An 11,278-nucleotide genomic window follows, 5' to 3' on the forward strand; every position below is an offset into this window, starting at 1 on the left:
CCAATTACTTACGGTTAACGCTGGATGTTTGTCATGGAAAATATTGGCTGAAGTCATGGAGCAGTCATGGCAAAGTTGTTGAAAATCATGGAAATGGAAAGAAAGCAAATCACAGAGTTTGAAAGGGTAGTAACCGACTTCTAGGAACAAATAGCCTGAGTAAAATATTGATAGGTTGGTGCATTTAATCATGGAAAGAAAGAGCATGCTACTTTGACTTTAATAGAACATTGCTAGAAATAAAGCAAATAGCATCACTAAAATAAAACACAGTTGTGCCCGTTTTTATTTCTTTAAAGTTTGTTTTGGTACAACATGTTGTACATTGCTAGGTTTGATCTTTGATGGGGCGAGTGCCTCTTGTCATTGATGTTACCATAATGGAGGAAGGAGCGCAGGGCATCAACACTGTTGACAGGGACCGTAATGCATCTGATTGCAACAACTGACAAGGACTGGAACCTTGAACTCTTGACCCCCAGAATTTGTATATATTGTCGCACTTTGTTCCTCCCAACAACTGCCAATGTTGTAAAAATGCATATGCCTGTACAAATAACACTGTAAGCTATGGGAACTCTGAACTAAAAACAGAGGAAATCATGGAAATGGCAACAAAATTTAGAAAGACACAGACCTGTGAAGAAATGGCAACAATCATGGAATACGTGACCCCGGGATTTTCGTGACAACCACCCAGCCTAATTTATTGTCCTCTAAAATGGAGGGGAGTAGCCTATGTATAAAAAGCTGTAATTCCCATAGAGATCACCCAGTATGGATCTAAATACCCTGAAATTAAAGCTGACAGCCTGCATTTTAACCTCCTATCCATTGCTTCATTTCAAATCCAATATCCTGGAGTACACAGCCAAAACAACAAAAATTGTATCACTGCTCAAATACGTGAACCGCACTGTATATAATACACACTGTAGCATACAAAGGATGAAGAAACGCCTGTTAAACTGTGTGGCGCGCACTGCGCTCTGAATAAAGAGTCGTCGCCCCCCCCAAATAAAATAAAAATCTGTGACCAACCCCCCAGTCAGTGCAGTCAAACCAGGACTGGAGAGAATTCATTCAACAACCCACTACTGCAAGATGGTAGAGGAGTCTTAACTGATACCATCGCAGCTACAAAAAACCACAGAAGAAAGTTCCTACCTCAACGGATTGTGACTGTTGGTTTACTCGTCACAAGTAATGCGAGGACAAATCCTTTACTTCTCGTGATGAATTTAACTTCTGTGCAAGAAGAGTAAGTGAAATTGTTCATTCCTTATGTGGTTGTTTGAGTTTAAACTGCTGCAGGCGTGGCTAGGTTTCCTATAGCCTATGCTATGGTGGAAGACAACCAAAAGTACGATCATGAGATAATCATCTGTAAACATTTTTAAATGAACAGCTATACCAAATGTGAACAGAATAAACATGCTAACCATTGAAAATATATACTAAATTGGAAATGTATTTTTTTTTTAAACTGTAATTCTATTGTAGGTTTTTTAATGAAATACTGTGGTCTACTGTAGACAGTTTCCGGTGCTGTGAGGCATGTGGTGAGAACACGTTTTTTTTAAAGTGAAAAGAAAACTACATTCTAGGTCTATGAGAGATAATAATATAGCTGCATAAAATCTGTAGGGCACACATTTTACAGTAATATTGTCACTCTTCATCAACTCTAGATACACCAACATTACAATTTAGCCTGTTTTATTGCACTCAGTACACACCCCTGATCAAACTAAAAGATATTGCTTTGTTTCAGTCACACTTAATGGTACCAGTTTTTCTCATCAGTTTGTACCCCCAATGACAATTTTCACTAAAAAAATTAATTTCATTTTGAATTCTAACCTGGATTCTACACAATAATGTTATAGAATGTCTGGTTACATCCAACAATCTTAAATCCTTTCTGACCAATTTAAATAGCGTGGACCCGTGGCATTTTAAAACTCTCAAACTAAACCCCGACCTTTTTTCATTATGACAATTTTTTCTCAGAAACAATTCTCACAATGACTATACTGTATGTCACAGTCTAATTTTAATGAGCTTTGACAGTGCCAGGTTTCACCTGGTTCAAGAGGTGCACTTTAATCTCCCTCTCCTTCCAAACACTCAGTTTTTGACATGTTACACATTTTATGAAATTAAAAAATTTTAAAGTTCATAAAATTATTTCTCAATCTGAAATTAACTCCTACATTCTTTGGCAAAATATGCATGTTACATTAAAGGTTAGATTTTTCTTGAGGATAACTAAAATATTTAACTTTTTGAAAGTAACACTTACGCTGTATGTGTCTTTATTTTTCCTTGAAATGCATTTTTCAGAATAAAGCAAGACTCTACTGCTGCAAAGGAAGACAGAGAGGAGAGAAAACAACACAACCACAAGTGAATGCATGTCTGCATGACATGTAACACAGACATTCACATAATTCTTCTCTGACAATAAGACCTTCTATCCTAGCAGGTAAATCGTGCTACTCATCCAAAAATCTTGCAAATAATGTTTCTGCGCAATGAATAAGTGACTTTAACTTGAAAAATATGTTTGTCCGGGTACCGAATCTAACATCTATCCCAGAGAGCTCTAACCATGGTTACTCCATCTGGTTAGGGAAATCTAAATATCCCAGACTATGACCCCTCTATTATTTATATGAAATAACACAAAGATCTATCTGGACCACTGAACTGTATCTGGACACTGACTCAAACAGCTATCCTAGAGCAGCTGCACTTCCGGCTAGTGAACCTATCAATATGCCCAGGAGGTAACCCGATTACAGTGTTACCCCAGAACCACATACAAGGCCAATACACTCATTGATCCTTGCAGAGATGCACATCCGGGTCAGCATATATGCAAACCACATAATTTAGATGCACTGAAAAGGGGAAACTGTTTAAATTGGTGCAATTTTGGTACTTCCGCCTTGGTCAGACGTTCCTATGAACACAATTGGCAGTGTTCACGGGTGGGAAGCGGGTGAGGGTATGAGTCCTGATTGTTGCATTAGTGACTACTGGTTGGTCGGGGCGCTTGTTCAGTAGGGAGGGGATCTGGGGGAGATAGCGTGAACCTCCGCACGCGTTACGCTCTCCCAGTGAAACTTCTCGCTGTCAAGTGAAAAGAGGCGGCTGGCGACTCCACATGTATCGGAGGCTGGCATGTGGTAGTCTGCACCCTCCCCAGACCGACAGAGGATAGCACATGGACTAGGACTATGATACACATGGGGAATTGGTAAAACGACTAAATTGGGGAGAAAATGGGAGAAAATGGCAACAAAAAAAATGGTGCAATATGACAGTTGGTGATAACCAAGGATAGGCAGTTCTAACAATGCTGAAAGGTAAACATTTAAGGCAAGCTAAATAATGATAGCTGTTCTTTAGAGTTCACTTAAATGCAATCCTGAGCAAGCCTTCCACATAACACATTTCCCTTTGTATGCCCGAATAAGGTCTGAACAGGAACAGGTCTGTAACAATCTTCCCACCACCAAGAGACCCCCCACTGTTCTCCAGGAAGTATACTCTCCCTCCCCCGTAGACAGAGGGGAACCATTAAAAATCTTGTGATAGTAATAAGATACTTTGTACGATGGAACATGACCTATGCTTTTATCTGTCATTCTCTTTAATACTTTTCTATGGAGGCCCAAGGTGGTGGTCTTTTTATTATCTAAACACTTATGTAGGCAATACAAACTTGGGATAAACCTCCCTATGCCACCCCTAACAGCTCAGTGTGCCTGTCTATAACATACAGTATCCCCAGCATTTCAGATATTATTTAGGATTATTTAATTATATTATTCACAGTTCACCACATTTACCATATCATTCCCAGTTATTCCATAATGCGGGTAATGGTCAGCCAGGTTCCAGCCAGGTGACCCAACGGTGCCTGAGAGTGCTTCTTATGACATGAAAACAGACAATTTCCTGGTCATCTGTTTATCCTTGTTCCTGGCCAAGTGTTGATGGGGTAGAAAAAGGTCATGAGACTGCTCCACGGCAATCTGCAGAATGTGGGGCAATTGTCTTTTTAGCTGTGGTGTGATCAAGGTCCATGGACAATCAAAATTGAACCTTACAGCAGAGATTAGGGTTAGGGTTATAAATAAGGAAAGTGCAGTTGAGGCAGGTTTGAGTTTATGTGCATTTTTTGATGTAACAGTTTAGCATCACTTTTATTTTCAGGTGAAATAAATGATTCAGTTGTAAATATTTTATCTTTTCACAATGTTGATAATAATTCTCACCCATTTTAATGGAAAATTACATATTTATGGTGACTAAATGTTTTTCACATTTGGTGGTGAGTCATGATCTTGGGCCTGATTTACTAAGCCTTTTAGCATCTGCAAAAGCTTGTAGCACAAGCAAAACTAATAACACAACCAATTATTACTTTTAATGAGAGGCTTATATTTTACAATGACTTACAGTATAGACAGTGCATTGTATGTCAGTAACAGTAAAAAAATATTTTTGTTAAGATTGGATATACCAACAGATGGACAGATCCAACTCGCCACCTCTTTCTGTGACACAAAGTGGTGGCAGAAAGTGGCAGCATTCATGTTATGAGTTTGATAGCTTGTCGCTTTTATGCTAGTTCATAATATGTGAAAACAATCAAAATTCTTGTGAGGATAGTTGGTCAGATTATCATATCTTGCCTTGTCACCACCACAAGACAGACAAAGTTGTGAAGGTTAACTTGGGCAAGTTCTGCAATGGATTTTTCCCAGACCCCTGTTCTATCAAGTCAATGGATTTACAACCATACTAAATGGCCTATCTTACAGTGGCCTGAGATCTGTGTAGTGGTATTTAGGGCATAGGGTGTAGGGTGTAGGGTATTGAACAGGGATACTCATATCTGGCCCTCAAGGCCAGTAGTACTGCACTGCTGAATTAGGGTTAAGGGTTAGGATTAGGAAAATGGTAAGCATTTGGTTAGAGACATAATTAGGGTTATGTTCAGGAGCTAGGGAAAGAATTAGTGCAATGGTTAGTCTTTAATTTGACCAAAAACACAGTGTGACTTAACTACACACCATTGTTTATTGCCTTTATTAACACACTTGTACAATAAACTACATTCATTTTGACCCAGCATTCCTCTTTGACTCATAACACTACACACCTAGCAGTTTTAAGGTCCTAACATGTAGCCTACACAGAACTCAGGATATCTGCACCCCGCAGCCACTTGCCTATACACTAGTGTCGTAGAGGCACGTCAGTGTCTACCAAGGTAGACAGTGATCCGTATAGAGGCACTCTACAGGCAGAAAGCAGTTTCTTATATCTATGCATAACTGTTAGCACAGAGGAGAGGTTAAAACATTATTTTTGGAGTCAGATAACTGATAACATTAAATAAATCTTGTTCCAGTAGCACCAGGTAAGATTACATGCGTTCCTTCACCACTGAGATACTTCCACTGTTTGGTATGTTGGAGCCATTTCTGGCAGTTGGGGACCTCAGTGCTGTTTGGTGTACCTGAGGGGTTTCTTACAGAGTGAAGTTTTGTTATAAGAATGCCTAATTTACTAATAAGCACTGACTGATGTTGAAGGGAAATAACACTCTATGCTTAATCTTGTACTGTATACGATACCAGCTATTGCATGATAAACTCAAAAATGTCCATGCCACCCTGATTTTTTTGTAATGTTTTTTAGAGCCCGACCAGATTTTTGGGTCCGATTTTTGGGTCCGATGCCGATCCCGATTTTGGAGAGTCCTAGCCCACCGATTACCGATGTTCTGACCGATATTTTGTCAAAAAGTGCAACATTTTCAAATCAATTTGAAAAACTTAGATTTTATTAAAGTTTCTATATTTAAGAACATTGAACTTATAAGCAAACAAATAAAAATAAAAATAAACACACAAAGAACTTTTTAGATAAAAAAATGTAAAAGATGATATTAAATTAAATATATATATTAACACCATATTTAAGTGTGTTAAATCAAAATAACTCCACACCTTGCTTTTACTCATTTCTTTTCCAGCCATCTATAAAAAATTAATTTAAAAAAATCAGTCTTCCAGTTTCAAACATGTATTTTTATGAAGATTATTATTGTTGTTGTTGTTACTAATTTGTTATTATTATTTCTTAGTATCTATTCTCAGTAAATTAATTATATTTTCTTATTCCTACTACATGATCTCAGAGAGTAAGACTCTAGCGAGCTTCCCTGTCCATAAGAATTCGGTGGTGAAAATAACTACAATGCGCTCTGACGCGTGACTAGATGACACACACTCGCTCGCAATAACGCATTAGCTATTGACACAGCCTCATTATTTCTTATAATATATTCTCAGTAAGTTAAATGAATTATATTTTCTTATTTTATTTGTACTACATGATCTCAAAGAGTAAGACATTATCTAGCGGATCTAATGAGTGAATCAAGTGTAACGTTAGATGAAATTAAATTGACTGGATGAAATACGTGAAAAAAACTACAATGCGCTTTCGTGCAGGTTACCCGAGACAAAGCTAGATAACATGGCTTAAAATGATCCACGTTAGAAGTGTTTTATCGGCGTTTTTACTGTCTGGTTAGCTTGCTACGATGACGCGTGACTAGATGACACTCGCTTGCAATAACGCGTTGGCTATTGACACAGCATCATATAGTAGCTAATATCATTATCTCAGATAAAAAACAAATGTGTGACGCATTCAATCACCATTTTATTTTGGCTGGTTATTTATTTGAGAATACAGCGATGTCCTCTGGAAATGTAGATCCTACGCTGCTTATGTGCTCACTGCCACTTCATAAAGGCTTGCTAGCCAGCTAGCTTGCTAAAGTGAACCAAATATGTTAGCTAGCTTGCTCGCTTGATAATGAGGATTGATAAACATAGTGGTCGTATAAACGCATTTAATTAAAAACGTTCACTAAATATACACACCTTTATTACGGCAATCGAATCTGTGCAGACAAGTCTTGCAGTGGAGAATATTGGATGAGGCACGAGTGACAAACGTCTTATTACAGAAGCAGCGCGTCAGCTGCTGCAGTTCACACTTGTATTAGAGTTCCCTCTACTGGATAATTCTAGTAAATAGCAATTACAACGTTCGAACAGACAAGTACAGATAAATAATCAATGTTTTTTTTTTGTTTATTATACTTACTTAAAAATCGGGACACATCGGCTGCATAACTGCCGATCCCGAAGTAGTAAAAAAAAGTCAAATAATGGGCTCTAATGTTTTTTTCATCTGAATTTTTTGTTCATGTCTATATATGTATTATTTTTGTATTGGCATAACTTGTATTATCACATTAAAAACCAATTGAAATGTGCTTTAAAAAAAACTAAAAACTGTAGAAAAATATTCTACATTTGTATCTGCATAAAAAAGTTGCATAAATGGTTTGAAGCATATAATAGTGCATGCAAAGTGCATAAATTACCAAAATATGCTCAAAGGCAGTGCCATCTTACACAGCTCCCCTCCTACTTCCTTTTCATTGCAGAATGTCAGAGTACATCGTCTCGTGGGTCCAGTGGTTCATCTACATCCCAACAATCGCTCTTGGCCTCCCATTGAACCTCTTAGCTCTGTGGACATTGTTTTTCAAGATAAGACGATTCTCAGAGACAACTGCTTATGTTACCAGCCTTGTTATAAATGACATCCTTCTCATATTCTCCTTGCCTTTCAAGATATATGCTTATAACCAACAATGGGGTCTGGGACGTGGATTTTGTTCATTTCTGGAGAGCCTGATATATATAAACATATATGGAAGCATTTTGTTTATAGTATGCATTTCAGTGGATCGCTATATTACACTGAGGTTCCCCTTTACAATTTCCAAGTTTCGCTCTCCACAGAAGGCTGCAGTGCTCTGCCTTGCGATATGGGTCTTAATTTTTGGAGTCAGCCCTGCAGTTTACCAATTGCATGACCACGGGGACAGTTGTTTCCAAAATTTCTCCAACGCAACCTGGAACAAGGTGGAAATTGTTGTGTCTTTGGAGACCGTGTTCTCGGCCAGCACAATCATCATGGTTTTTTGTTCCACGAATGTCTTGTTAATTCTGAAAGGCTTGAGAAATCGAAACCCACAGGACAAAAAGCTGCAGAATAACAAGTCAGTGAAGATCGTCATCAGCAACCTTGTCACATTTCTGGTGTGCTTCATCCCCTATCATGTTGCTGTGCTTATTTATTTCTGGGCAAAAAACACGTCCTCAGTGAGAGAGAAAATTGATCAATTGAGAATGTTTTTACACATCAGTTCTTCTGTGAGTAGTGTTAACTGTTTGTTTGATGGAATATGCTACTATTATATATTGCTGGAGAACTGGCAGGCAGCTTCAGTGGCTGACACCCAGACACGAGCAGACACGAGGCCTATGGATGGCTGAGCACCTGTCCCTTTTGTCTCAAATGCCTGATTGTGACCCTTTTATTTGGTAATAAAAATGTATATTTATATTATCATTGTTGCTGTCATTAATTTTCATCAAAATACTCTGTACAATAACTGGGTGGTGTAGAACCGTTTTTCTAGGTTGTTGTGCCCTTTTCTGACTTTGATCACAGGTCCTTCAAAAGCTCTCTGCCCAGCCCTGCCCAGCCCTGCTGACAGCACCACAGGAATATAACCTTCAACAACAGTCAATATTAACAATTAGTTATCTTTCTTTGCAACATTTTATAAATATAACTGTAAACCCTACCATGTATGAATTATTTCAATAGGCTAGTTTGTAGAGGGTAATCAGCTGCATAATGTTTTGACATGGAGACACACATATTGGACTTTCCACAATTTAAAAAGAAATGCCGTTTTTGCATAGCATCATCTATTTTCTGGGGAAATAAAATAGTTGCCGCAAGCCCGTGGAATTTTGGAACTAATTGCTGAAACAACACAATATGCAAATTAGTACAATCAAATAATATGGCTGCCACCATAAAAACCATACAACCTTAACTATGTATCTAGAGTAAATTTGCCTGTTTCGTAGGTTTAAGGATTGTTTGTTCATCATCAAAGGTTTAAAGGGCCATAATTTATTATTTAAATTATATATGTAATTGAAATAATGTTCTCATAAGTGTCTAATTAAGATACCAGCATGTAACAATGCAGAGGTGTAATAAAATGTTTCTTGCGGTTATGCAACCAAATATTAGACCCAATTGCTTTGATTTACACACAAAAGCAGCTGATAAAATTATTAAAATACCTAATTCCCAAATCCCTTAAGTATTTAGCAAAAATAACTATTTTCACTCTTACCATTACCATACCTACCCATTATCAAATGCCCATCCATAGAACCACTAAAACTGACGCGTTTTCTTCAAGAGATCACTTGCCTACAGTGCACAGTTGTCCTCACTGCATTCCTTTTCCAACACGCAGCTTCCCTGTGTACTTGTGCTACAGTGCCACTGAGCTCACAGTTGGTCGGTGGAGGCAAAGCTTCTCCTCCGGCTGCCATTGCTGGTGTATAATAAATGAGTTAGCCTCGTTCCAAGCCCATGGCTGCCGACTCTGCGGCTGCCATATGGTGAGCCATCTGGGGGCCTGATGGTTTAAGATCCCACGGAGATGGCATCTAAAGACTGAACACTTTCTAGAATGGAGGGGGAAGGACCAGAATTTCTGTCCTGGGACACTGAAGTCAAGGTTGAGAGATGCAATACTGCTGTTGCACAGGAAAGAGAGCAACAGATAAAGACATAGATAGCACAAGCAATTTTCATTCAGGTTAAAAAACAAGGGGACAACCCTGTTTATTTCAGTTGAACTCATGTTTCAGTTGAGAATGTAAGGGATTAATAGAAACTCATACACAGAAAGACTAATGTATACTCAGGTTTGTACAGATAACATATAAAAAATGGAAACACCAGGAAAGTCATTTATGTAGCTGCCATCACATAACAGCATCTGTGATTCTGCAGGACTGCGACAGCACCGTTCCACAAGTCAATCAACTCACATTGATTGAAGTGGGTAATGACATTGAATATCCCATAACTGAGTTAGAATTTTGTAACTGAGAAGGCTATGACATATGGATGACATTAGTGCCATACTCCTCAATCTATCAGGACATTGCCCCTGTACTCTCGTCGTGAAATACACCACTCTGCAGGAAACAAATGCTTTAACATAGGGTGAGATGATCACAAAGTACCAATAAGACTTAAGCAACAACTGACATAGTACGAGTAGAGCCAAACCATGCAGAAAAATGTGCCTCCCACTATTATGCAGCCACCAGAACACATAACGAATGCAAGTACTCTGGAGTTCTTCTGGTTTGGACTAAATATGAAACACTCAATATTCTCATGTCCTTCACCTAGTTATTTATCAATAACTAGGTGAAGGACATGAGAAGATCACATTTCACCTATGCCTGGTAGCCCACATCCTGTGCTTTGATCACTATACCAACACCAGTGGGCCAGATTAAGATATCCTGCCCAGCTGCACAGTCAAGTTCATGGCAGACTTTAAATAAATTGGCTGCTCTCCCCTTAGGTATAAATTTGCAGTATATGGTTACACACCAGTTTTGCTTTGCACTTCAAATGAATGCATGGACATCACAATCATTCAGTAAGTGTATCTGCACATTGCTGCTCCTGTATGCAGACCTGCCAACCTCAGGAAAATATTCCGAGTACCACAATAGTCAGTGTAACGCTTAGTTCACATGCTTTCGCACCACTTTGCTTTGCACGCACACACAAGCCTTTCTTCATAATTCTAGTTTTGACTGTTAAAGTTATCAGGCAAAATTGTACAATTTGACCTGATTCTAAAATATCACTTGCACTGCACTGGGCTATATTATGATATACTTGCAAGTCAAAAGTTTGAGTACACCTGCTTAAAACAATTTTTTCATGATTAATATGATATGTGTGCTTATACAAACTGATAACCATAAGTGAATTAACCTCTTTCAAAGACATGGAGGCTCTTGCTATTTGTAACTGTAGGTAACCAGGAATGTCCACGGCAGGTTTATGTAGGCATACTTTGCACAGTGCACTGAGGGGATTGAGTTACTCAGTGAACAAAATCACCATAATTTCTCAAGAGGGAGGACTCAGAAGTCACTGTGACACATGAACACAAAGATATAACCAGCCATTATTTCCAGCATATTTTTTACCCAACCCTATGCATGCTGCCAAGTGCTTTATTAATGGTTAAGCCAAATGACAT

At 38.4% G+C, this 11,278-nt stretch overlaps 1 protein-coding gene across 3 annotated transcripts; it reads left to right on the forward strand.

Annotated features, from left to right (window-relative positions):
* The first annotated feature begins 1,069 nt into the window (after positions 1-1,069).
* gpr55a (G protein-coupled receptor 55a) lies at positions 1,070-8,517 on the forward strand. 3 transcript variants are annotated; one of them, XM_035384469.1, is made up of 4 exons: positions 1,070-1,261; positions 1,504-1,562; positions 2,347-2,488; positions 7,550-8,517. In XM_035384469.1, exon 4 carries the CDS (start codon positions 7,551-7,553, stop codon positions 8,445-8,447), a length of 897 nt encoding a protein of 298 aa, XP_035240360.1. In that variant the 5' UTR covers positions 1,070-1,261; positions 1,504-1,562; positions 2,347-2,488; position 7,550; the 3' UTR covers positions 8,448-8,517. The 3 variants fall into 3 exon arrangements, with proteins under 3 accessions (XP_035240360.1, XP_035240359.1, XP_035240357.1); XM_035384468.1 differs by lacking the exon at positions 1,504-1,562; XM_035384466.1 differs by lacking the exons at positions 1,504-1,562; positions 2,347-2,488.
* Positions 8,518-11,278: the final 2,761 nt, after the last annotated feature.

This window comes from Anguilla anguilla, chromosome 12 (assembly GCF_013347855.1).
Source record: "Anguilla anguilla isolate fAngAng1 chromosome 12, fAngAng1.pri, whole genome shotgun sequence".
Classification (NCBI taxonomy): domain Eukaryota; kingdom Metazoa; phylum Chordata; class Actinopteri; order Anguilliformes; family Anguillidae; genus Anguilla; species Anguilla anguilla.

Bases quoted from the DNA above. Each gene is read 5' to 3' on its own strand.
- gpr55a (XM_035384466.1), top strand. From the start codon at position 1,236: ATGAATTTAACTTCTGTGCAAGAAGA. The intron at 1,262-7,549 runs GTAAGTGAAATT...TTTTCATTGCAG, and splicing joins TTAACTTCTGTGCAAGAAGA to AATGTCAGAGTACATCGTCT.